Source organism: Hippopotamus amphibius, chromosome 16 (genome assembly GCF_030028045.1).
Source record: "Hippopotamus amphibius kiboko isolate mHipAmp2 chromosome 16, mHipAmp2.hap2, whole genome shotgun sequence".
NCBI classification, from domain to species: Eukaryota; Metazoa; Chordata; class Mammalia; order Artiodactyla; family Hippopotamidae; genus Hippopotamus; species Hippopotamus amphibius.
In genome coordinates, this window is record NC_080201.1 from 49,991,445 (window position 1) to 50,017,778 (window position 26,334).

General features: G+C 58.9%; 1 protein-coding gene across 6 annotated transcripts in view; it reads left to right on the forward strand.

Annotated features, from left to right (window-relative positions):
* PAK4 (p21 (RAC1) activated kinase 4) overlaps positions 1 to 20,260 on the forward strand; it is a 45,761-nt gene extending 25,501 nt beyond the window's left edge. For 4 of the 6 annotated variants that reach the window (XM_057712198.1, XM_057712200.1, XM_057712202.1 and 1 more), the window contains exons 2-10: positions 8,719 to 8,792; positions 10,088 to 10,345; positions 13,239 to 13,700; positions 13,890 to 14,324; positions 15,656 to 15,789; positions 16,011 to 16,137; positions 17,280 to 17,405; positions 18,652 to 18,786; positions 19,286 to 20,260. In XM_057712198.1, the coding sequence (XP_057568181.1) occupies positions 10,142 to 10,345; positions 13,239 to 13,700; positions 13,890 to 14,324; positions 15,656 to 15,789; positions 16,011 to 16,137; positions 17,280 to 17,405; positions 18,652 to 18,786; positions 19,286 to 19,441 (1,779 nt within the window). In that variant the 5' untranslated portion in view covers positions 8,719 to 8,792; positions 10,088 to 10,141 and the 3' untranslated portion in view covers positions 19,442 to 20,260. Of the gene's footprint in view, positions 1 to 1,097; positions 1,168 to 8,718; positions 8,793 to 10,087; positions 10,346 to 13,238; positions 13,701 to 13,889; positions 14,325 to 15,655; positions 15,790 to 16,010; positions 16,138 to 17,279; positions 17,406 to 18,651; positions 18,787 to 19,285 lie in introns of all 6 variants that reach the window. The other 2 variants (XM_057712201.1, XM_057712205.1) reach the window with 2 other exon arrangements.
* Positions 20,261 to 26,334: the final 6,074 nt, after the last annotated feature.

Genomic DNA, 26,334 nt, shown 5'->3' on the forward strand with positions numbered 1-26,334 from the left:
GTCCCAGCACCTGGCCACCTGAGCCAGTATAAGCACGTGCGCAAAGGGGCCACACCTTTCTTGGGGCCAGGCGTGGGTTGGCCATGTGTGTTTCCGTGTTGGCGGTGGCGGGTGTTTACCGGCCGGGGCTTAGCCCGTGCCTCAGCCCAGGTCCCCCTGAGCGTCTCTGTGGCAGCGCGTTCCTGGGGTCTGGTTTGCACGGGGGTGGTTCCGAGGGGCTGTGCCTCCCTGGGTCACTGATGACCCTGGAGTTGGCCGTAGGTATGCCTGGGCCTGTCGTGGCTCTGATTACATACTGTGTGTGGGCCTTGTGGTTTAACTGTCGCAGGGGGGTTGCTAGGTGGGGGAAAGGGGGATCTTCGGGTCTGCCTCCCTAGCTGAGTCCTGTGTAACGGAGCATCTGCGAGATTGTGTGTGTGTGCAAGCGTGTGGCTGCGTTTCTAGGTGGTGGCTGAAGTCTATATTGTGTGTCATTTGGTTCCCCTAGGATCTTGTGTGTGTCTCTGGTCCCGAGTCCCTGCGTCTTCTGGGGTGTATGGGTGTTTACATTGCTTGTAGAGGGCCTCCTGGGTCCTTGACTTCTTGGGGTCTCAGCCTTGGGCCACCCCAACGTTGTAGCCCTTCTGTTCTGAGAGCTTCCTCTGAGCCAGGCCCCTCTTAAGACTGCTTCCCCTACCTTCTCCCATTGACACCTCACAGTTCCCTCCGGCCTACTCGCGGCCCGTGTTCCTGAGGCAGGAGCTGAGGCTCAGGGTGAGATGTCGCTTCCCGTGCTCAGGATCCTGTACGGCCACCACCAGGGTGCCCGGGTGCTGTTGGACAGGTGGCTGCCCCGTCTCAGGCTGCTTGGGGACTTTTCCACGCAACCAGTGTGTGTGTTCCTGTGCGTCTGTGGTTGTGTGGCTGGACGTCCCTGCTGCATGTCTGTCAGTCTCTGCGGACAGCTGTGCACCGTGGAGCGACTTCACGTGCTTCTGTGTCTCGGGAGTGTGTGTGTGTGTGTATGACGGAGAAAAACTTGGGGGGGTGGCGCCTGGGAGGCCTCTGGAGCCTCTTTCCTGCCTGTTGCCCTCTCCCTCCTTCCTTCACCACTTCAGGAGCTGAACGAATGACGAATGACGTCTAATCTGATTTCCTCAGTCCCTGGGGGCTCGCCCGCGCTCTCAGGTTTGTTGTGGCATCCACCCCCACCCTGGGCGCCTCCAGGGGGTGAAGACTACCAGCAGTTCTCTTTGTGTCTGTGCCCTATTGAGCCTGGCCAGGGGCTGGGGAGAGGGGCACCCGAGCCTGGGGCTGCCATAGGAGCCTCCTGGCCTCCCTGGGGGCTCAGAACACCGGGGGTGAGGGAAGCACCGTCTCTGCATTCAGGCACATTCTGAGCTGTGCCCCGCCCTGTGCTGGGCAGGGCTGGGGACACAGGATGGCTGAGATGGCCCCAGACCCTGTCCTTTGGAGGAGCAGGGGTCCTCGGAGCATAATGGAGACCCATTACACTCCCCCATCCCAGACCTGGAGAAAGAAAGCCTTAACAGCGACCGTCAGACGAGCACATTTGCTCTGGGGAACCGTGCTCAGCATCCTCTTTCCTTCATTTGTTCCTTCTTTTATTCATTCACCAGCAACAACAGCAGTGGCAGTCATAATAACAGCAGCTAGCCTGTAGTGGTGAGGACCCACGTGGCGCCAGGCAGTGTTCTAAGTGCTTTGCATGGGTCATCTCGTTCGATCGTCCAGACACTCCCGGGAGATCGAGACCGTCATTACCCCAGTTTGCAGATGAGGACATGGAGGACAGATGAGACCAAGAGTCCCTTGCTCACGGGCACAAAGCTTGGCGGTGGTGGAGGGGGCCCACGCCTGGACCGTCCACGCTTACTCACCAGCTGACTTCTGAGTCCTTGTTCATCCGTCAGCGCAGAGGCCTGCTGGGGGGAGGACGGCACTTGTGTGGCCGGAACACAGAGAGCAGGCGCTGCTCTCCCACACCCCTGACGTCAGGCCCTGCTCCCCAAGGCCAGGGTGGCCCCTGATCTGTGTCTTTTTATGGAATTTCACCTGTTGTAGGGATCACGGGTCTCTGGTGGCGTACCCCCTGTGTGGTGTTCCTCTTGCCTCTGGCCAAAATATACCACCACTTCCTCAAATTCCCAGCCTAGACCACGTGGCAGGGACGGCCTGGGGAAGTGGGCTCACAGGCAGGCGCTTCTTGTATTTAGAACACACACCAGGTTATTCACTAAATAACCAGATTCAGTCTCTAAAGAGGCCCAGTTCCTTCACAGGCATCAAGGTCAGACTACCAGGCAGTGTGGACAGGCCCTGGGGTCTCCTGCCTGCCCTCTGTCCCCACCACCCTTCCCTGCACCTCCTCAGGGTCCAGCCTCTTCACTTTGGCGATAGCGTCACTCATTCGTTGCACAGGTATTTACCGGGTGCTGCTTTGTGCTGGGCCCTACTGTAGCTGCCAGGGGTAGGCCGAGAACAAGAGGACAAAGGCCCCTGTTTTTAGGGGGCTGATACTCTACTGGGGGGAGGGGAGGGAGGGAGGACCAACAGTCAACAGGTACATAATGCCAGATGGTAATAAACACCACGGAGAAGTATAAAGCAGGGGTGCAAATTTTGTCACAGGATCAGGGAAGGCCTCTCAGAAGAGGTTTTATTTGCATCAATGCCTGAAGATCAGGAAAGGGTGAGCCATGCAGCGCTGGGCGGTGGGAGCAGTGGGTGCAAAGGCCCTGAGGCTGGATCAAGCTTGATGTGTCCAAGACTGAGAAGGAGGAGGCCAGCGTGATTGGGATGAAGTGCGGGGAGGAGATGAGGTCCTGAGTGGGCAGGGCCTTGCTGAAAGTCACCGTGGGGAGTTTCATCCGGGTGGGAAGCCCTGGAGAGTTTTGTTTAACATTTCTTCAGGTTCCCTCTTAACCACAGCAGCCTTTCTGATCTTGGTTTTGGTCATCGGAAGTAGAGTTGTCTCTGTTCGTGTTCTTGTCCTCTAAACCTCTAAGGTCCTTGGGAGTAGAAGTTTTGGCTAGAGCCGGGGCTGCTGGGAAGCAGGAGGCTAAGGGGGCAGCGACCAGCCTTCTCCAAGGTGCGGAGTGGGTGCTTTTGTGCCTTGGTGCTGGGCAACCCTGCGCAGTGACTTCCCCTCTCTGGGCCTCAGTTCCCTAACTTGGGAAACAGGAGGGAAGAGGCTTTCTACCCACACACCCAAGAACCATTGGGAGGGTCCAGTGTGGCCTGGTCCACATGCCTGGCACAGGCATAGGCCAGAGTCAGCGCTGAAACACGTGTGTCCGCTCCATCTACCCAGCAGCCACAGTGGGGAGACCAGGGATCCGGCCTGTAGCCAACCGAAGCATGGTTCCTGCCTGCACCGAGCCCCTGACGTAGCGGGGAGACAACTACAGACACGTTGTGTAACATGTTAGGTGATGCTAAGGGCCAGGAAAGAGTGGACCGGGTGCCAGAATGCCAGGCTCTGGGGGATGTGGCGATGGACAAGACCAGACCAAGCCCCCGCCCCCGGGGAGCTCACGCTCCAGCTGCTCCACTGAGGTGGTGTTGGTCCTCAGTAATCCTGCTGTCTCAAACTCTACAGTGTGCCCAGAGCCTACCCATTCCTTCCGCCTCCACAGTCCCCACGTGGTCCTGTCCACCCTCTTCTCCTGCTGGACTGTCACATCCTCCTCCTCCCGGGTCTTCCTGCTCCTGTCCTGCCTCCACATGCAGCCGCAGGGAGCCTGTGAACACCTGAGTCTGGCCACATCCCTCCCCTGCTCAGAACCTTCCTGTGGCTCCATCTCTCAGGTAAAAGCCAGAGTCCTTCCCATGGCCCACAAGTGCCTGCACGATCTGCCCTCCTCTCTCACCCCTCGCTCACCCCGCCCCAGCCACTCAGCCTCCTCTCTGCTCTTTAATCACATCAAGTACATTCCTGCCTCAGGACATTTGCACCGGCTGTTCCCACTGCCTGGGTGCTCTTCCTCCAGGTATCCACCGAGCTTCCTTTCCTCTCCCCACTCAGGTCCTTGTTCAAGTGTCACCACCTCAGTGAGGCCCTCCCTGACCACTTCACTGAAAATTTCCACCTCCCCACACCCTCCACACTCCCCTGATCCCTGCTGTATTTTTCTCCTCAGCACTTACCATCTGACTGACTAGCTGGTTTTCTGATTTATCTCACTTATCGACTGTCTTCTTTCCGCTAGGATGTGAGCTCTGCAAGGGCAGGGATATTCCTGGTGCTCCTGGCCTGCCTTGCAGAGATCAGCCCTCAGTAGACATTGATGGTTGGTTGGAGGGGTGTGGGGGGGGGGTGAGTGTGATGGGTCATTTGTGGGTAGAGTAGGTGTTTGCCAAGGAGGGGGCTTGGGCACGTGCCAGTCCCAAAGCTTGAGGCGGGGTCTGGGACAAGGTACCTGAGGATTCTTGGGTGGAACTAGGCTCAGGGCAGGAGGAGAATGGGGAACTAGGCTCAGGGCAGGAGGAGAAAGTGCGCAGGTGGGCAGCAAGAGCTGAGCAAGGGTGTGAGGGGGGAATGGGGTGGGGTTTTGGGGGGCAGTGAGAGCCTGCCATGGGCCACCAAGGTAAACCAGACTCCCCCTCCATCGTCAGAGCACAGCCCAGGGAAGTAGGCGGTAAACTGAGGCAGGGAGGGGGCTTCTGAAGCTGGAGAGAAGATCATGGCAGAAGGGTGAGTGGGAACCAGTGGTGGAAGCGCTGAGTGCAGGTTGGGGCCAGTGAGCGCTTCTCCATCATCCCCTTCCTGCTCTAGTTTCATTTTGGTGATTAGGAGAGGGCGGCTGTGACCCCTGCCATGTCCTCTGCTCTACCCCTGGGCCCCGGGGGCCCAGGCTGAGTCAGCTCCCTCCACTGCGGGGGGGCAGCTTTGTTCAGGGCTGCGGGGGCAGGTGGAGGGCAGGAGGGAAGGAGCTCCGACGCGCGCGCACACACTCCCCTGACAGCGCTCTCACACTTCCAGGTCAGGCTCCTCCACCTGCACTCATTTCCTTGGTGGAGGGCGTGGCGGGCTGGTGCTGGTGTTTCTTTTTTTTCCTGAAAGGTCAGAGGGTAGAACACGTGAGCCCAGGCGGTGACTGGCACACGTGAAGCTTTTGCTAGGACAGGTCGGAAACTGCCCATCCCACGTGTGAAGTCATTCAGAAGACTTTTTTTTCTGATTGAAATAAACACTTGAGAGTAGAATGGAAATGTGCCTGCGTTTCAGGGGTCAGACGCCCGGCTTCAGAGGCATCGGTGCCCTGGCCGGTGGCACAGGCTGCACCCTGTCTCCCGTTGTTCCACGTCACGGGGGTCGCTGCTTCACCCTCTGCTTCTGGGTTCCAGAAGCCGTTTCACAAGGACTGCCTGGGCAGAGTCTGAGGTGCCTGGGCAGGGGTGTAGCCTAGCGGGTATAGGCAGATGTGTTCGTTCACCAAATGTTCCTTGAGGGCCTGCCACGCAGTGTTGTAGGCATGGGGGTGCAGTGGGGCGCAAGACAGAGGACAGCAAGACAGAGGCCCTGCCCTGGTGGAGCTGACCTTCTCGTGGGTGAAGCAGACACTAAAGAATCTCTCTCTCTCTCTGTCTCTCTCACATACACACACACACACACACACACACACACAGTATGTGGTGAGTGCAATGAGGAAATATAAGGCAAGGAAAGGGGCACAGAGGGTGACAGAACAGGAATAGGGACACTTGTGCGCAGACCTGGGCAGAGGGAAGGAGCGAGGAAGCCGTGTGGAGATGAGTGAGAAGAGAATTCCAGCATGGTGGCCGGGGGGTGCAAACTGCCAGTGCAGAGGCCCTGAGGTGGGGGCACGTCTGAGGTCTGAAGAACAGTGAAGAGGCTGGAGTGACTGGGGCAGAGTCAGCGAGGGGGCATGTGGGAGGAGAGCTGATGGGCAGATCTCACAGGACCTCCTGGGCCATGGGGAGGAGTGTAAGGGTGTGGACTCTGTAGTCTTCCAGGCCCACTTCTGCTTGGTGACCTTAGTGGGAGATACCACCTTTGTGAGCCTCAGTTTCCACATCTGCAAAATGGGGATGAGAATAGCCACTCCACTGAAGTCCCGGGAGTCAGTGAACTCAGCATCTGCACAGGGTTGTGGGTCCCCCCGTGACGGGGGTGGGGGTGGGGGCATGAGTGCTGGAGCTGAGGCTCAGTAAACCACATTTGGTGGTGTGGACTGGTTCTTGGACAGCTTTTCTGCTGCAGACCGACCGCGGAAAAGGCGAGTGAGGAGCCCGGGGACTGGGGGCAGTGCTGGAGCCCCACTTTGTGCTGCCTCCCACACTGTACTGCGGGGCACCTGGGCAGGTCAGCGGACGTGGGGACCCTCGCCCCCTGGTGGGGTCAGGGCAGGAGAGGAAGAGCACGGTCTGGGTGTGGGCAGAGAGGATGGAGGAGGAGGGAGGAAGGGACAGAGGCCAGGACCAGCCTCGGAGATGATGGTGGTGACAAAAACAGAAGAGCCGTTGCAGGACAGGCAAGTCAGAGCCTGGACTTTGGCCCCCAACTGCCCAGGGTCAAATTCTAGGTGCCCTGGACAAAGGGTTTCCCCTCTCTGGGCCTCAGCCTCCTCACCTGTGAATTGGGGATGATGAGCTTGCCTGTCTCACAAGTCAGCAGTAAGAGTGGAATGCAGTTAGACACAGAGCACCGAGCAGGCCCGGGCTCTGGGTTAGACCGGCCTGGAGTCTCGTGTCAACTCTGCTCCCCAAGCTGTGTGACCTGGGCAAGTGGGGTGCCCTCTCTGTGCCCCGTCTTCCTTGTCTGTAATACAGGGCCCAAAATGGCCCCTTTGTCTGGGGTCGGGCGTGCAGATTAAATGGGGCACCCCGGGTCGAGTGCTTGGGAGAGGGTCTGGCACAGGAGGTGCTCCCTAGGTCTCGGCTGCTGCCGAGATGGTGACTGACGTTCACCATGTGCTCCCTCGCTGTGTGCGCTGGCCTTGGGGCCAGGCCATCGGTGCCTGGGTTCCCCGTAACTCCTTATAAGAACTCCAGGAAGCAAGTACTATCAGGGTCCTCTTTTAACAGAAGAGGAAACTGAGGCACAGAGCAGTTGAGCTGCTGGCTCAGGGCCACGCGGCGAGCTCCCGTGGTGGGTCAGCTGGCCCCCACTTCACAGGCAGAGAGCCGGGCTCAGGGCCCTGGGCCGTCTGACTCCTAGGTTCTGGGCTTGCCTGGGGCCCCCAGCGCCCACTCCTTGCTGCCCCCGGCTCCTGACGCAGGCCCCTGCCTTTATACGTAGCAGCTCCTCTCCCTTCCCTCTGTGGCCCCCGTAAAGTCAGGAGCTTGGGAACCTGGTGGGAAGCGGGGTCTGGTCCAGGAGCTGACAGTGCTCGGAGCTGCCCCGGGGTGGGGCTCCCGCCCGATCATTATAAACACAGTCGGTTCCTCTGTTTGTCCTGCCCTCCATGCAGTGCCCAGAGGGAAGGGGTGGCCCCAGGCAAATATCCGGAGGTGTGCCCCTCTGTCCCCTTCCCCTGCAGTCACACGCGGCTGGGGGCGGGGCCGGGGGCGGTGTGCAGAGGGGGGGTTTACAGGTGGGGGTTCTGGGTTGGCTGCCCCATCTTCCAGGCTGCCTCCTGCCCACCCCATTTGGATCGTGAGCTCCTCCCTCTCCTGGGTTTAGTGAGGGGTCATGTGGCTCATCCTATTCCTGCAGAGGGCTCGGAGCTGACCTGGGGCCTGCAGGCACAGGCCGCGGGCTGGGGGGACAGAGTGGGAGAGGCCAGGGTGAGGAGTGAGGCTGGGCCTGGAGCCGAAAGGGGGGCACATCTGGGAAGACAGTGAGGAGGTGATGGGACATGGGGCCACGCATCTGGAGTGACAGGACGAATGGGGAAGACGGGGGAGAGTCGGGGTGTAGGGACAAGGCTAGGAGGTAGGTCAGAGCCCCTGACAGGCGGGCCAGGAACGGAGGCCTGGGAGGGCAGGATAGGCAGTGTTCAGAGGGCTGGAATGGGGGAGTGACACTGAAAGGACTCCTGGCCTGAGGGATGGAGAAGGGGCAGAGGCAGAGGGCCCCCCACCCTGGCCAGGCCTGTTCTACCCCAGAGCAGGCAGGGAAACTGGACCCCTGGCAGAGCCCTGGCTCTGGCTACCTGCTGGCTGGGAGGCCCAGGCCAGTTGAGACAGGTCAGCTGCTGGGTCCCCACCTGCCTCCCACTGGGTTCCTGCTGCCAAACCGGTTCTCCTGGATGGCTGCCCACTGATGGTCCTACCTCTGGGCTGGGGATGGCCTCTTCATCCTCACCTCGCAGAGCTGCTCCCGCGAAAGGAGCTGGGAGGAGAACCAGGGCTGCTGGGGTCACATCCCAGACACACGCGCGTCCTCGCTAGATCACGAGACTTCCTGAGCTTGGGGCTGACCCTGTGCCGGGCACTGTGCCAGGCACTGGGGAGCCAGCCATGAACTAGACAGAAATCCCCACCCAGTGCATTTCCCTTGGCCTTTGGGTCTTAGTTCACACAGGCCCTCTTCTGGGAAACCTCCCTTGTCCCTACCCTCACACCCCTCCAGGCTGGGTCTGGCGCTCTGTGACCCCAGCCCCAACCGCTCTGGGCTGTCAGAGGCTGTCTCCGTCACCTCTGTGTCCCTAGACCAACCCATACAAGGCTGGGCACAAAGGAGTGAGTTATTGCTGAATGAATGAACGGATGGACGGACAGATGGAGAAATATTTTCTTCCCCCTTTACAGATGAGTAACCTGAAGCCCCAAGAGGAGAGATCACCTGCCCGAGGGCACTTCTAGCACAGCCAGCATCAAACCAGGTCTGTGGGCCTCAGAGCCTGTGTGTGGGACAGGGGTGCAGCACCTGGGCATCCCCCGCCATGGCTGGGAGCCACCCTAATCTAATCATCAGAAGACCAGATGCCAACGGGCCCTCTCTGCACGCCCAGCTCTGCTCGTGTTAACTCGTTCATCCTCCCGGCAGCCCTGCGGCGGCTGTTGCGAGGCACAGACAGCTTAAGTCACTTGCCCAAGGTCACACGCAGTAGGCAGCAGAGATTTGCACTCTGGCCATCTGACTCCCCTGCCTGTCATTTCTCTGGTCCCCCTGTGGGACACCACCATCACACATGTCCCCTTGGGCCCCTTTGATGTTTAAAGCAGCTTTCATTGAGCGTTTACAGGGTGCTGGTACTGTTCTGAGTACTGGACTGGAGACCACAGGCCTTAAAGACAGGGAGTGTTTGATCTGTGAGTTACTGTCATGAAGAGGCTCTTTCCCTGCTCTGTGGTCTTGGGGAGGAACGTCCCTCCTTTGAGCCTTGGTCTCTTCATCTGTAAAGTGGGCGTATAGCAGTGAGGTTGCCTAGGGGTCACGCATAGGACAGGGGCTTGGCAACCATTTGTTGGACAAGTAACCAAAGGTATGTGGTGTTTCTAGCCCAGAGTCCAGGCTGGGGAAGCAGGGACGGTATTGGTGGGCTTTCAGGAACTGGTCACTGAGTACACACTGTGTACTGGGCAGGGTGTGGGACACTGGGAAACTGGGCAGATGAGACCTGGCCTGTGGCACTGAAAGTCTAGTGGTGGGTGTAAACACTGAACTAGTAAACACAAGACTAAGCAGCAGAATTTCCAGAAGTTAAACATGCTATGAAATGTGATGGAAGGACAGTGGGGCACGGGGGCTCTTTTTCTTGGGTATTCAGGAAAGGAGTCACCAACGACTCTGACACCTGAAGGAGGGGAGGGAGGGGGCCACATGTGGGTGCCAGGGACGAGTGTTCCCCACAGAGGGAACAGCCAGCGCAAGGCCCTAAAGTTTGGAAGCCAGTGTGAGCGAGAGGGAGAGATGAGAGCAGGGAGGTGATGGGGCAGCTCGTGTGGGGTGGGTCACGGGGAGGACTCAGCTTTTCCCGAGTGAGGTGGAGCCGCAGGAGGGCTCTGAGCAGGGGGCCTGACTCAGGTGTTCACAGGGTCCCTTGGACTGCGTGTGGGGGACAGACTGTGCGGGGGGCGGAGACCAGGGAGGAGAGGAGGATGGGTAGAAGAACCAGGGTGGGGCCAGAGGACCGGGGAGAAATGGCAGGTTCTGGCGAGCCACCCCCTCCCACAGGCCTGCCGGCAGGAGCCCAACTCTGCACCCTCGCCGCACTGAGAGCCTGGCGCCATGTTCGGGAAGAAGAAGAAGCGGGTTGAGATTTCCGCACCGTCTAACTTCGAGCACCGCGTGCACACGGGCTTCGACCAGCACGAGCAGAGGTTCACGGGGCTGCCCCGCCAGTGGCAGAGCCTGATCGAGGAGTCGGCTCGCCGGCCCAAGCCCCTCATCGACCCCGCCTGCATCACCTCCATCCAGCCTGGGGCCCCCAAGGTATGCTGGCGCCCACCACGGCCTCTCCTGACCCATGCCAGCCCCCTCGGGGAGACCCAGCCCTCTATCCCACACTTGACCCTGCGGCGAACACCTCCCCCTCCCTCACTGACCTCCACACAGACACACCCCAAACCCCTGCCCTAATCCTTGCCTTTCACTCACCCCTCCACTCACTGATCCCTCACTTGGCCTCAATGCTGACCCCTCCTTACTTTCCTGAGAACCCTACGCTGACCTTGACCCTCCAACAGTCCCCCACACCAGCCCCAAGCCGTGCTCCTGTCCTGGAGCCTCACGCCCTGGGCTCTGTGCTCCCATCCCCGGTACCACAAACTTGTCCTGGGCCTTCATAGGGCTCCCATCACAGGGGGAGGGACAGACTTGTTCCCACATGGCGACCACCGCCAGTGGTCAGGGCTGGCCTGGGGGAGCCCAGAGGGGGTGCCTGACCCAGCCCCAAGGTCCAGGCCAGCTTCTTGGAGTCGGGGACTCCTGAGCTGAGCCCTGAGGGCTGAGGATGAGGAGGAGTCATTCAGGCAGATGGTGGAGAGGCAGGGCTTTTAGTGGAGGAAATGGCCCACAGGAAGCATTGCGGGTTTTTGGTTTGGTTTTTTTCCCTGCCATCTTGAGCAATAGGGCAGAGTTGGGATTTGAATCGAGGTCCGTTTCCAAGGCCCATGCTCCTAACCCCTTTCCTGTCTCCGTGGCCCCGGTGCCAGGCGTGGCCTGTGGTGAGGCTGGTCTGGGGACAGAGGGTGCGGCCCGCACAGCCTGCGAAGCCGACCTCGGAGCATGGACTTGATCCGAAGGGCAGTGGGAACCAGGAAGGGCTGCAGGCCGGGGGAATGCAGCCAGGGTTGTTCCGAGGGGAGGGGTGGGGCCGGGCGGACCCGTCAGCAGGCTCAGCGCCCGGGGGCAGGCCTGGGGCTGACTCATCCTCTCCCGGGGCCTGGCCTGGGCCTGGCAGGAGGGGCCCCAGGCGGCTGCTCTCCCCCGGGGTCTCCATCGGGCCGCCCACTGAGGTGTTCATGCGCCCCAGGGCTCTTGGCTACTTTGAATTCTTTGCCACTACCTAAAAAAGCAAGAGACTTCACATCCAAATCTGTACTTCTGGCTTTTCCTGACGTGGCTGGAGCAACTGGAGGGGCAGCTGCCGCCGCAGGCCGGGTGCCGGCTCTCCTGGGCCCGCAGGCCCCACCCTGGCCCACCTCAGTGCCATCCCCGCCCAGCCCTGCTTGCCTGCTGGTTGTGCCCGCACTGGGGCGCTTCCTACAGTCTAGCCCCTGCGCGGCCTGCTAGCCGTGAGCCCCACCTGGGACTGTGTCTGCCTGGAGGTGGGGGCACCTTGTCTTACGTTGCACAAAGGAGCCACATGGGCTAGCACTGTCCTGGGGCCCCTGTGGGCACTTGCGTTTGCTGCCCTCGGCTGGGAAACTCCCTAGTCCTCCCAGACCCTTCCCCAGCCCCCAGGGACTTCTCCACCTCTTACTCCAGCACCAGAGCCTGACCAGGTGTCTCCCTTGCTTCACTGGGCCCCTGGGCAAGGCCAGGCTTCCAGGCTGGCAGCCAAGCCCAGGAGAGGCAGGGAGCAGGGGCTGGCCCCACGGGGGCGTGCTGGCCTGTAGGCAGGTTTTGTGGGATCCGAGTTTTCGGCACATTTGAGGCGGTTCTGGCTTCAGGATGTCCGGCGGCCCGTGTCCCTGCCTGCCAGTGACTGACAGCGGAGGGCGGAGGGCATAGGCTCTGCTCTCCGCAGCCTCCTCTCAGCCTGCCTGCCTCACTCACTCACTCACTCACAGGTTCAGCAAATGTTTATTGAGCACCTTCTGTATACCAGCCACTGTTTTAGGTGCTAGACGCAGCCAGAACAGACAGACAGGAAGAAACAGTGGCCGCCCTCACGAACATTGCACTGAGGGAGCAGGCGGTGGACAGCTGCACGCGTGCTGTATGTCAGCTGGCTTTACGTGCTCTAGAGAAAAGGGGAAGGCAGGGGAGGGGGATAGGGAGTATTAGGGGCTGGCATTTTAGACGACAGGTAGTCAGCAAAAGCCTCCAGCAAAGACCTGAGTAGGTGGGTGTGTTGGGGAGAGGAGCCTTGGGCAAACTTGGGGGGAAGACGTTCCAGGCAGAGTGAACAGCCAGTGCCTGAGGTTGGAGTGTGTCTGGTGTGTTTGAGGAGCAGTTCGGAGGCCCATGTGCCTGGAGCTGAGTGGGGGCCGGGAGAACCCTGGAGGCTGTGACTTGGATTAGGGTGGTGGCCATGGCGGGTGAGGGTGGATTCAGGACCCACTTTACATGGCCATTCGCATTTGCCAGCCCTGCTCCTGGGCAATCCTTCCCTCTACTTTGGGTCCAAACTTTTCTGACTCTCCCTTTACCCCACCCTCAGCCTCCAGGGGAGCAGAGAGCGTGGTTTGGGGTTAACAGTCCTGGCAGGCTGCAGGGGACGACGCGCTAAGCTGGGCCCTGGCCCCAGCATCCTGTAATTTGCAGCTCTCCAGGCTGATTATGGGGTGGCGTGGCCTCTGCCCTCCTTCCCCTCCACCCCGCAGGGCAGGGACCACCCCCCAGCCTGGAGAGCAAAAAGCAGACAGGGGGTGCTTCTCGGAGGGGCGTCCAGCCCAGGGGCAAGAGCCTGACCGATGGGCAGGGTCTCCTTCAGCTCCCCTCCTGCCACCCGTGGCTAGGTGCTGGGGAAGGCGCTGCAGGGGCTCCCTGGCCCTGCCCCCGCCTGCCCAGCGCCTTCATCACCCCATGGCATTTCTTCATTCCGTCTCTGTCTTGTCTCTGTGTGTGTTGTGTTGTCCTGTCCTCGTGTGTCGGATGCACGTCCTGTGTCCCCCTCCTCCTTGCCCGGCCCCCACCCCGCCACTGCCCCGGACCCCAGACCATCGTGAGGGGCAGCAAAGGCGCCAAGGATGGGGCCCTCACGCTGCTGCTCGACGAGTTTGAGAACATGTCGGTGACGCGCTCCAACTCCCTGCGGAGAGACAGCCCGCCGCCCCCCGCCCGTGCCCGCCAGGAAAACGGGATGCCCGCGGAGCAGGCCACCACGGCCAGAGGGGGCCCAGAGAAGGCAGGCGGCAAAGGCCGGGTCGCCAGTCGCAGCGAGGCTGGTGGCGGCAGTGATGACAGGCGGCGGGTGGGGCCGGACAAGAGGCCCAAGTCTTCCAGGGAGGGCTCGGGGGGGCCCCAGGAGTCCTCCCGGGACAAGCGCCCCCTCTCTGGGCCCGACGTCAGCACCCCCCACCAGCCGGCCAGTCTGGCCAGCGGGGCGAAGGTGGCGGCTGGCCGGCCCTTTAACACGTACCCGCGGGCTGACACGGACCACCCATCCCGGGGCGCCCAGGTAACCGTTCCCCCTGCTCCAGGGCCCCCCACGTCCCCTTCCCAGAGCTTCCCTGTTCCCACCCACCGACTCCAACCCGTGCCCAGCCCGCTGTCCATCTCCATCCTGACCACCATGTGTCTGTCCCGCAGCCAGGGTCCCTGTCCCCCCGGCCCCTCCACTGACAGCCGCCTCTTTTTTCTGTTGCAGGGGGAGCCTCACAACGCGGCCCCCAACGGGCCATCGGTGGGGGGCCTGGCCATCCCCCAGTCTTCCTCCCGGCCCCCCGTCCGGGCCCACGGCCCCCCCAGCCCTGGGGTGCTGGGCCCCCACGCCTCCGAGCCCCAGCTGGCCCCTCCAGCCCGCAGCCTCGTCACCCCCGCTGCGCCCCCCGCCCCCGGGCCCCCCGGCCCCCGCTCGCCACAGCGGGAACCCCAGCGCGTGTCCCACGAGCAGTTCCGGGCTGCCCTGCAGCTGGTGGTGGACCCCGGCGACCCTCGCTCCTACCTGGACAACTTCATCAAGATCGGCGAGGGCTCCACGGGCATCGTGTGCATCGCCACCGTGCGCAGCTCGGGCAGGCTGGTGGCCGTCAAGAAGATGGACCTGCGCAAGCAGCAGAGGCGCGAGCTGCTCTTCAACGAGGTGGGCCTGCGGCCCCCGCCCCCTGCACCTCTCCCCCGCGGCTCCGCCGCCGCCTGCTTCTGAGGGCGCGTGGGGTGAGGATGGGAGAGGCCCTCCAGGGCTGGGGTTTCCCAGGGCTGGGTCCTGGGCCAGCTCCTGTCCTCCCTCGCCACACCTCCCCAGGCTGACACCCTCGGCCATAGCTGTCCCGTTCCTGGCCAGACCCCGAGCCCCACCCTCCGCGTGCCTTCCAGGCCCCTCGTGCCCACCGAGTCCCATACTGGCCCCAAAGCGTTTACCCCAGACCTGCCTCTCCTGGTTCCCTGTCTCGGAGAGGCCCTGCCACGCGTGTGCCCAGGTCAGAGCCCGGGCCCTCCCTGGCCCCCACACCAGTCTGTCAGCCCTGAGCCTGTCACTCCTTTCCCATCCCTCTGCAGCTCGTCCTCTGCTGCTGGGCCCAGCCTTCGTCTCCTGGGCGCTTCCCACACTGCAGCCAAAGGGCTGCCATACCCCCCTTTACTGCCCTTTGCAGCGCCCCCTGGTACTCTTGGGACAAAGGCCTGGCCTCTTGGCCATGCATCTGAGGTCCATCCCTATCTGGGGCTCGGTTCTGTCTGACCTCAGGCTTTGGCCCTTGGGGGACTCACTACCAGTGAGCTTGTTGCAAAGGCAGACCCCTGGCTCCTTCCCGAGAGCAATCTGTGTTGGGAGCGTCCCCCAGCCTCTGATGCAAGAGTCCAGGAGGACATCAGATCCGGGTTGTCCGACTCCAGCTCCTGCCTCCTGACCGCTCCACACTCCTCAGCTGTGCCCCAGTATTATGGCACTCCAGCTGCACCAGTCTAGTATGGCCCCTGTAGGCATCGTGTTCCCCTACCTCCGCCGGGCTTTGCCTTGCTAGGCCTTGCTGCCCCTAAAATCTATTCCCCCACCCTCACCCCCGCCTTGTATCTGAGCTGCCCGAAACCTGCTTGTCCTTCTGGTCTCAGCCCTGTGCTTAGACGCTCTCGGCCCAGCTCCCTCTCCCAGCACCAGCCCGATCGTCAGGGTCACTCATGGACCAGCTCAGGGCTGGTCAGAGATCAGCGTCAGAAGTGTGGGGTGTGTTGTGCGTGGGGTGGGAGCATCCCCGGAATAGAGTGCAGATGTCAGGCCCCATGCTGCCTTTGAGGTCTCTTGGCTTTGGCCACGGGAGGACCGTCCAAGGTGACCCCGATGAGCAGGAGTGGCAGGTGGAACGGACCTGCAGTGTGGCAGGGCCCCCACCTGGGCTGAGGGGCAGGCGGGAGGGTGCCGGTGGCAGGAGCGGGTGGCCCTCCCTCCGCCTCGCTGACCCAGCCTCCTGCGGCCAGGTGGTGATCATGAGGGACTACCAGCATGAGAACGTGGTGGAGATGTACAACAGCTACCTGGTCGGGGATGAGCTCTGGGTGGTGATGGAGTTCCTGGAGGGAGGCGCCCTCACCGACATCGTCACCCACACCAGGTACTGCTGGGCAGCTGGACCCTGTGACACCCAACCGGCTGTGTCCCCCGGCTCCCCAGGGTGGACCTGGGTCCCCTCAGACCTCCCCCGTGACAGGACTCGTCCCTTCCAAGAACCCTTGGAGTGAGGCCATGTCTCAGCCAGTAGGTTCTGCCCCTCTCAAGCCCCAGGGCGGGGCCCTGTCTGCCCCAGTCACTCAATCCCCCCCCCGCTCCCGCCAGGATGAACGAGGAGCAGATTGCTGCCGTGTGCCTGGCCGTGCTGCAGGCCCTGTCCGTGCTCCACGCCCAGGGGGTCATCCACCGCGACATCAAGAGCGACTCCATCCTGCTGACCCACGACGGCAGGGTGAGGAGTGGGGTGGCTTGGCCTCCCCCCGCCGCTCCCCAGCTCTCCCTCTGCTGGTAGGATGGGCTCTCAACCCCCAGTTCAGTCTCTTGAGGAGCAGTACGTTTTTTCGTTCCTCATACGACAGTCCCGAGTCAGGGGTCCAGGTGAGTGGGGGACTCCGCTCCTGCGGTCAAGGGGCTCATGCTGGTGGGGGCTCTGCCATCAGCACCGGCCGTTAAGGACCCTCGTCGAGCCCTGCACCCAGAGAGGGGAGACGCCATCTGGGGGGCTGGCCAGCTCTTGGCCACGTGAGAACCTGTTCTTAGCCCGGCATCCAGGTGTGGACTGTGGACTCCAGTCCTGTCTCTCATCTTCTGGACTGAAGTTCTGAGTCTGAGGTCCGTGAATGGGCCTCACAGTGGCCAGAACCTGCATTCATATTCCAGGAGAGGACGTGATTTTCAGTGGAAGGGGGCCCTTGACTCTCGCCAGATCCTTGTTGCTGATTTGCCCACCTCTCTCAAGAAAGTTAAACCAGTCAGCAGAGGGGAGGGGTCGGGGGAAGGCTCTGTTTCACTGGGAGTCTCAGTTGGGGTCCACGAACACCTAAAGATGTCTACAGATGTGTTCGGGGGACGTGTGTGAGCATGCTCTCTGAGGGTAGGAGGATCCATAGACATCTTCAAGAGTCTAAACAGGGCCCACGGTGCCGAAAAAGGTATAAATCCTTGGTTCTGGGGACGTGGTTGTTGCAGAGGCAGGCCGCGTCCCCACGTACACCCTTGGACAGGGCTGCACCCCTCTCACGCCTGCCAGCTGAAGATATGCTTCCTGCTGGGAAGCAGGGGCCCAGGGCACAGCATCGGGAGCCAGCGCTGGTCTGAGCCCCTGCCCAGCCTTTGGTACCCGTGGGACTCCAGCCACTTCCCCCAAGACAGCACAGACTCTGTCCGGGAGGCAGATGGTGTGGTCTTGGGCAGGTGACACGGCTGAGGGCCCCGGCCAGGGGATGGCAGAACTCCCCAGAGGTCGGGCTCTAACCCCTGGGCAGCACGGGGGAGACCCAGCGTGTCTGAGGCCAAGGACTTAAATAGGTGGACGCCCCTGCTCACCTTCCCCCCGCCAGCACCTCTGACCCCACTGCGTACGTCCTGCTCCAGGTGAAGCTGTCGGACTTCGGGTTCTGTGCCCAGGTGAGCAAGGAGGTGCCGCGGAGGAAGTCCCTGGTCGGCACGCCCTACTGGATGGCCCCGGAGCTCATCTCCCGCCTCCCCTACGGGCCAGAGGTGAGCCAGGAGCAGCCGGGTCATCCCGCTGTCGGCACTGGTTTACGCTGTGACAGTCCAGAACAACTGGGGTGCTGGGGGTGAGGGGGCTCAGTTGCTGGGGACAGTTTTGGAGAAGAAGTAGGCATGCCTGCATGTACCCATCGCTGACTGGGTTCTAGTTTGGAGCCAGACCAGTGTTTGGCAGTGGGAACAGGATGCTGAGTAGAAGTGGCCCTGGTCCTGCCTGCCAGCCTGGGGCAGAGGCCACAGACTGGCCGATGTGCTCCGATGCTCTTGCAAGCATTTTAAGAAGAGCGCTCTCATGTGAAATCTGAATTTTATCCTCTGCTGGAAAACGAAGAGATCTGACCACATGGAGGCCAGATTCCCACATGGCAACAGAGAGTGGGTGCTGAGGGGCTGCTTTGTCTTGGCCATAGTCCCCACCCATCTCTATTGCCTGCACTGACCCGCTTCACTCCCTGCCATTACCTGCCTGGCCCTGCGGTCTTCGAGCTGTGGCCTGTGGGCCTGAGGATTCCTCCACAGTCAGTCAACAAGACTTGACCCAGTGCCTGGCCCAGGCACCCTTGGAAGCATATCTTGGGGGAATCTCAGGCAGGAGTGGGGTCTCTCTGGTGGGGGAGGTTGGGAGGAGATTCTGAGGGACCATCTCAATCAGGGCTGCCTGTGAGTGACAAAACCATCTCAGACAGATTTAGCAAAATGGAAAGCTATGGGTCCTTAGAATTTTCCCCTTGTAGTCTTCACTCAGGCAGGTGCTCCTTGGTCAGAGCAGAAGTGACCCTGGCAACTCCAGGACCTATCTCCCTGCCAGTGAGCGCTACTGTTTTCCTGTATATTTTGGTTAAAGTCTCAGGGTTGATTGTGATTGGCTTAGCTTGGGTCACGTGCCCATTCGTGAACCAATGACTGTGTCTAGACTTGGCTAAATTGGCAACCTGGCCATGCTCCACGGACTGAAGTAGGGAAGAAGGGGCTCTCCAGAGGAATCTGGGGGGGAGGGGTAGAGGGTAGCAAAAAGAAGGGGGTGGATGCCGGGTGGGCACAGCCCTTCAGAGGGCTCCCTGGGAGAGGAGTGCATAGGGTCCAGCAGGCTGGGTATCAGAGAGGGTGTTCAGGGCCCAAGGACTCCAGGAGCAAAAAGAGGCAGAGACAGAACCAGGGCCACCCCTCTGTGTGTGTCCCCCGAGCACTGGCCATCCCTGCACAGCTCAGCGCTGCTGCCCTTCCCCCACCACAGGTGGACATCTGGTCTCTGGGGGTGATGGTGATCGAGATGGTGGACGGGGAGCCCCCCTACTTCAATGAGCCTCCCCTCAAAGCCATGAAGATGATTCGGGACAACCTGCCCCCCCGACTGAAGAATCTGCACAAGGTGGGCCCCTCGCATGGGCGGCGAGTGTGAGGGAGACCACGCACAGGCAGGCGCGGGGTGGGGAGGCAGGGCACCACCCAGCCCCAAACCCAAGCAGAGCGCTGGATGCGGGCAGGACTGGGGTCTGGGTGGCTCCCAAGGTGGCCCCAGGCCTCGAGTATCTGTGTGAACTCACATCCCAGAGGTGGTGCTGAGGCAGGCCTGGCTGGACGCACACAGCACATAGCCAGGTCCCCGAGAGGGGCCTTCCTGGTGGAGGAGTGGCCCAGTGAGAGAGGGGTGCCTCCGGGGCCCAGCTGCTGCTGGCTCCTGCCGAACCTCAGAAATGGGGAGGACGTGAGCCCCTGGAGCCAAGCGCTAGGCACCTGGGACCTCTCTGCCCCTCCCCGTGCAGTAGATGTCGTCAGCCCATTTGACGGGAGGAAACTGAGGCCCCGTGGCGAGGGAGCAGTGCAGCTGGCCTTCAGACTCCCTGACCCTCTCGCCCATATCCCGACAGGTGTCGCCATCCCTGAAGGGCTTCCTGGACCGCCTGCTGGTGCGTGACCCGGCACAGCGGGCCACGGCGGCGGAGCTGCTCAAGCACCCATTCCTGGCCAAAGCGGGCCCTCCCGCCAGCATCGTGCCCCTCATGCGCCAGAACCGCACCAGATGAGGCCCAGCGCCCTGTCCCTGAACCAAAGAGCCCCTCGGGTCACCCCTGCCTGCCCTGCCAGAGGCCAGTGGGGGGCCGGCCCCTGGTCCTCCCAGCCCGGGAGACACTCCGTGTGGCGCCACCCTCCTCGCCGGGCTGTGCGCGGGACCCTACTACTGAACTCCTGTTTTGATTTTGTGACTTTTAAAAAAACACAGGGACTCATGGGAGCAAATGAGGCTCCTAGGACCCTCCAATCCTCTGGGACAGGCCCGCCACAGTGTTTCCCTGTCTCCAGGAAGGACAGGTGGCCCTCCCATCACTGGAAATCTGCAGTGGGGGCCACCGGGGGTGGAAACAACACTACAAAAGAGGTGTGCGTGTGTGTGTGTGTGTGTATATGCGTGTGTGCATGTGGAAGGTCCAGCTCCCCTGTCCTCCAGCCTGCGAGTGGGTGTCCTGAGACCTCGCCTGACACACAGCCCCTCCCCCCTGAGCCATTGCGGGGGTCGATCATGAATGTCTGAAGAGTGGCCTTTTCCCTTTGCCCCGCATCCCTCTCTGGCTGAATGGGGAGACGGGGTCGGGGTTCCCCCCCCCCACCCCCAGCCTCTGCAGAACATGACTACTGCACCTGGAACAGCCTCCTCTTTTCTAGAAGTCTATTTATATTGTCATTTTATAACACTCTAGCTGCCATCTGGGGACAGATGGTCTCTGTCCCACAGGGTGGCACCGGGGACAGAACCACTGCTTGAAGCATCAGGTTCCTGACCCCTCGGTGCAGCCCCGCCCCCCCGTCCCTCGAGTTAGTTTTACAATTAAAACATTTTCTTGTTTTGTGTGTGTGTGGTGTGCGTGGAGGGCCCCCCGCGCCCGTCCAGGCCATCTCGCAGGGAGAATTGACAGGGAAGGGCCCTAGGGTTGGGAGGGAGGCCTGGCTGACCCCGGGATTCCAGCTCAGGGCCACGTCTGCAGGTGAGCGGGAGTTCCCGGTCCAAGCAGCCGGTTACAGGGCTGGATTGATGCCCCCCAGGTCTGGAAGCAGCCAGTTTACCAGTCCATGTGCCACGAGGACCACTTTGCCAAATCTGCAGTTTGCTGGAAGCGTAATTTGAAGGTTGTCTGGGGCGCATTCAGTGGGTGGGAACTGATCTTTGGTGAGTTGATGTCAGGGAACTGGTCAGCGGGCAGATGGGCTTTTGAGGGATCGGCTAAGACAGATGGACCTGGAGCTACCAGCGTCAGAATATTCCATTGGTTGAGTCCTCCCCTCTAGGCTGAGGCTGGGTCTTGGAGAAGAGAACATCCGGCCAACAGGTGACAGCGCTGCTTCTGTCTTCTGGGCAGTGACCACCCCAGACCAGTGTGGGCTTCGCGTGTGTCCTTCCCAGCACCCTGGGAGGTGTCAGGGCAGCAGCAGCCTCCTGGGGACGCTGGCAGAGCAAGGAGGGAAAACCCCCCACCCACCCCCTCAGAGCCCTCCAGGCATCCGTGGCACCAGGGACCTCGGCCTGGTTTGTGGGCGGGAGGTGTGTGGAGAGGACCCAGGGAACCCAGCTTAGTCCTGTCTCACCCCTGCTGTCAGCACCCACTTCCACAGCACCCCTCTCCACAGGCCCTGAGTCCCCCAAGAATAGGGGCACTGTTTGTGACAGCCTGGTCACATGATCTAGATAGATAAACAGAGAGATTTAAAACAGCAGTGCAGGCAACGACTGCTGTATATGATGTTTGAGGCCTGGGTGAAGTGGATATGTTTTCTCTGGGAGGAAAATATGCCAAATGTGGCGTAAGGAGAAACAGAACACAAGAAAAGACTGAAGAAATACATTCTCCACCCGCACCCGACATGCGGGGACACAAACACACAGCAAGCTTGAATGCTTTCACAAATGAGTTCTACCAGACGGATGGGTCAGGTAATTCCCACCTTGTACAAGATGTTCCAGAAAATAGAAGAGGATAGCTCCCAGCTCATTTCAGGAGGCTGCTATGCCTGTGAGTCCAGAACCAGATAAGGCTGGTGGAGAGAACATTGCAGTCTCTTCCCTTACAGCACCGGTGTGCTGATCTCACAGGCATCCGGAGAGCTCTAGGCTCAGGGCAGGAGTCACTTGCCTGTCACCTTGTGTGGTGGGGCAGCTCTGGCTCCACAGAGACTCTGCTGTTAACTGTCGCCTTCAGTCACCATCACTGCAGTTTCAAGAATGGTTTTAGGTGGCATGAGGGCGTCTCCTCTTCCAGACCCCCTGCCTCCTTCCAGCTACTGTTGCCCACACATACGGGGTTCCCAGGGTATCAGTCAACCCCTCCAGTCGTTTCCAACGGGGGGGGGGGGGTTAATCCAGGGGTTTGGTTACCAAACCACTGGGGAGGCTGGAGGAGCCAGAGGACCAGTGACCCAGACAGCAGGCATTAAAGGCAGGAGGCCACCGGCTCCCAGGGGCTGGAGGAATAAAGGGGTCAGTGGCACGACGTGAACCCCACAGGCCCACATGTCTCAGCTGTGGCCGCAGAAGGGTGGCTCTCCCAGCTTCCCACCCTCTGCTCCCACTCCAGTGACTCCTACCACCAGGACCTTAAGTGATGCCTAAGGGGCAAGGAGAGTTTCCAGGCTTCTTAGAAGGGCAAGTGGGACAGAGCAGCAGCGGACACCTGCCGCAGAGCCATGTGGCCCGAAGGACTCGCTTTGTCCAGATGTTATTGACCAGACGTGACACTCAGCACCGAGTAAATGTTACCTCCGCTGCAGCAGGAGGCGCTGTGGGTGATGGTCTGAACAGCAAACACCCAGGAAGGGGAGTCAGGGGTATATTCACCTGTGGGTCAGAGGTGTGTTTGAAATGAGTGATTGAAACAAGTCAGACCAGTGGTTCTCAAAGTGTGGTTCCCGGGCCAGCAGCATCCCTGGGAACTTGCTGGAGATGCAAATTCCTAGGCCCCACCTCGGGCTGAGTCAGAAACTCTGGGTGGCGCCAGCCGTTTGTATCTTACCAAGCCCTCCGGGGGATTCTGATGCCCACTCAAGTTTGAGAACCACTGAGATCTACAATTGCTCTCAGTAAAAGACCCAGGAGTGTGGGACTCAGTCCTGCCCAGTCAGCAGGGTCCCATCTTCCTTCCATCTCACTGCTCCTCCATCCTAGGATTGTTACCTCTGCCACGTGAATAGGAGGCCACGCCCCTTCCCTTCAAGGACGTGACCCAAAGGTTTCACCACCACCTCTTTGGCCTGAGCTTAGTCACATGGCCACACCCAGCAGAAAGGGAGATTGGGAAATGTAGTCTTTATTTGGGGTGACTGTGTGTCTAACTAAAACGTCTATGACTGGGACTTCCATGGTGGTCCAGTGGTTAAGACTCCGTGCTCCCAATGCAGGGAGCACGGGTTCAATCCCTGGTCAAGGAATTAAGATTCCGCGTGCTGCATGGGGCAGTCTAAAAGAAAAAAAAGAAAATGAAAAACTTCTATTACTGTAGAATCGTGATCCTCCATCCCTGCTATTCACTAGATTTGCCAAGCTTCACCCCAGAGAATCCAGAGCAGACCCAAGTGTAGGCAGGAGCAAATTGATGGGGGGAGAAATAGATTGTTTAATAATAGTGTTGAGGAAATTGGTTCATTTTATGAAGAAAAAGAAAACTGAATCCCTAATGAATATAACAAAAGGGAATCTGAGATGAGTGCTGTGTAGGGCAGCAGCCACTGGCCACATGTGCCTATTTACTTTTAAATTAAAAAGAAATAAAATTAAGCATTCAGTTCCTCGGTTGCACTAGCCACATTTCACAAGTTCAATTGCCGCTTCTGGCCAGTGGCTGAGGATTAGACAGTAAAAATGCAAAATTTTTCTGTTATCTCAGTTCTATTGGACAGTGTTTGGCTGGATTAAACATCACCGTGGGGACTTCCCTGGTGGTCCAGTGGTTAAGAACCCACCTTCCAATGGGTTCTTAACCACTGGGGGGACGCAGGGGACGCGAGTTCGATCCCTGGTCAGGAAACTAAGATCCCCCATGCGACGGGGCAGGCAACTAAGCCCTTGCACCGCAACTAGAGAAAAGCCTGTGAGCCACAGCGAAAGATCCCATGTGCAACAACAGAGATCCCGTGTGCCGCACCTAAGACCTGATGCAGCTAAACAAATTTTTAAAATTAAATAAATAAAGAGCCCGCATGGCACAACTAAAGATCCCACACATGGCAACGAAGATCCTGCACACTGCAACTAAGACCCAGCTCAGCCAAATAAATAAATTTTTTTTAAAAATCAATGAATGAGAGAGGGATCTTGGAAGGACTAAAGGCCTTGAAGGCCATGCTGAAAATCTATTCTGTATGCAAAGGGCAACCACCTTTGGTGTGAATTGGAATATAGTCATAGGTGTCTTTTGTATTTTTTAAATTAATTTTATTTATAATTAATTATTAATTTATAATTACTAATTTATTTAATTTTTGGCTGTGTTGGGTCTTCATTGCTGTGCACGGGCTTTCTCTAGTTGCGGTGAACGGAGGCTACTCTTTGTTGCGGTGCAATGGCTTCTCATTGCAGGGGCTTCTCTTTGCTGTCGAGCATGAGCTCTAGGCATGCAGGCTTCAGTAGTTGTGGTGCATGGGCTTCAGTAGTTGTGGCTGTGGGCTTCAGTGGTTGCTCTGCAGCATGTGGGATCTTCACAGACCAGGGCTTGAACCCGTGTCCCCTGCATTGGCAGGCAGATTCTTAACCACTGCACCCCCAGGGAAGTTCATGGTCTTAGGTGTTTAAAATGAGAATTATCCAGGCAATTCTAACGTGCAGCAGGATTGGCAGTTCATCTGCCACAGTAAGTCATTGTTGACCTTAAACCCCGTGCTATGCTCCACAAGGAGAAAGGCCAGGGAATCATGCCTTCCCCCATTTCACAGATGTGGAGACAGGTCCACGGAGGGGAAGGGTCTGCCCAGGGTCACACGACCTACAATGGTGAGATCTGAAGTCGTGGGTCCCTCACTGGCTTTCTGAGCCAGGTCTCTGGCTGGGCAGTGGGGCTGCAACAGTGAGCAGGACAGATCTGGTCCAGGAACTCCAACTCTGATGCCCCAGGGCTAGGCAGGTGATACTGGGGAGTGGGGAAGTGGCCACACACATGCTCCTTTGAAGGTCAATTAATTCTCAGGGCTCCGTGTTCTTGGGGGAGTTTGGTGCAATGATGCCAAATGTGCTGATTTTCCTCAAGAGACCCCCATTTTCATGGGAAAGCTCTTGAATCTCAAAGATAGGCAACTTATTAAAAACATTCAACAATATCCTGTGGACCAAGAAAAATCAAGGGAATAGTTAACATTCATTAAAACCTTACTGTGTCCAGTGCTTTGCTGAGCTCTAGTTTTTCCTTATTTAACCCTGTAGTGGGTTAAATACTGTCCTCTTCCCAACCTTCCCCCCCAAAATAAAAAACAGGTATGTCCCCATGGAACTGGTAACTGTGACCTTATTTGGAAAAAGGGTCTTTGCAGATGTGATTAAGGACCTTGAGCTGAGATCATCCTGGCTTATCTGGGTGGGCCCTAAATCCAGTGACAAATGTCCTTATAAGAGAAAAGCAGAGGCAGATTTGAGACAGAGAAGGCCTCGTGAAGACAGGCAGAGATTAGAGCCCTGCGGCCACGAGCAAAGCCTCACTGGGAGCCACCAGATGCTGAAAGAGGCAAAGAAGTCTTCTTCCCCGAATGCGCCAGAGGGAGCAAGTCTTCGCTGACATCTTGATTTCAGACTTCGGCTTCCAGAACGTGAGAGAATACATTTCTGCTGTTTTAAGCCACCCAGTGTGTGGCAGTTCGTTATGGCAGCCCCAGGAAACTAACACAACCCTCCTAGCAGCCCTCTGAGGAAGTACTTCCTTGTCCCGTTTTACACCTGGGAGACTGAGGAACAGAGATTCGAAGGCACCAGCCTAAGGTCACACAGCAAGAAAGTGGTAGAGGCAGAGTTCAAAGCCATCACCGTGCCACAGCCTCCTGAAGATTGAGCAGAACTCCCTTTACAGCCGCACCTGAGGGACCACGGGTCTAAATAGGAAAGGGTCAACCTCTGTCTTCCGGGGCTGCCAGTCAACTCAAGTAGGCCAGACCCCAAAAAAGAGACTCCAGAAGAGAGATGGCCAGGGCAGGAGAAGACTGAGAGGTGTTAGCCCTGGGGGACAAGACAGGGCAGCAAATAGGGTTCTGGCCAGTCATTTGGGGAGGTGGGATAGCTCAGAGCCTTTTCCCGGATGACCAAAGGCATCTACAGAAGCCTGGGGACCACTGGGTTACACAGAGTCAAATGCTCTATGCCTTTCTTCCTCCCACCCTCTCTTCCCTACACCTTTTTTTTTTTTCTTTTTACTTTTCCCCTACACCTTTATCCCAGACTTACTTTCTCTCTCTTTCTTATTCCATCATTTAATCTCATTTAGTATTTGAACAGGTAACTGAAGCCCACGGTACAAAATATAAAAGATTCCAAAGGGAATAAATTGCAAAGTCAATCTCCCTTCCTCTGCATCCCCGGCCTCTCAGTTCCCGTCCCCAGAGGCAGCCACGGATACAAGTGTCTTACATCTCCTTTCAGAAATGTATGCATGTGCTGGGAAATACCTACGTGCATATACTGATACATGTTCCACTTTGTACAAATGTTAGCATACTGTCCACATCCTTCTACACCTTGTTTTTTTGCGACCTAACAATGTATTCTGGTTGCTGGTTCCAGGTGGTGCATGAAAAGCAACCTCGCTCCTGTTAATAGCTGGGTAGTATTCCGTGGTGCATTTGAATCTTGATTTGCTGAAACAGACTCTGTTGATGGACATTCAGGAAGCTTGTGGTTGTTTGCTGCTCTAAACAATGCCACAGGGGAGACCTTGCACGTACTTTCTATTTTGCA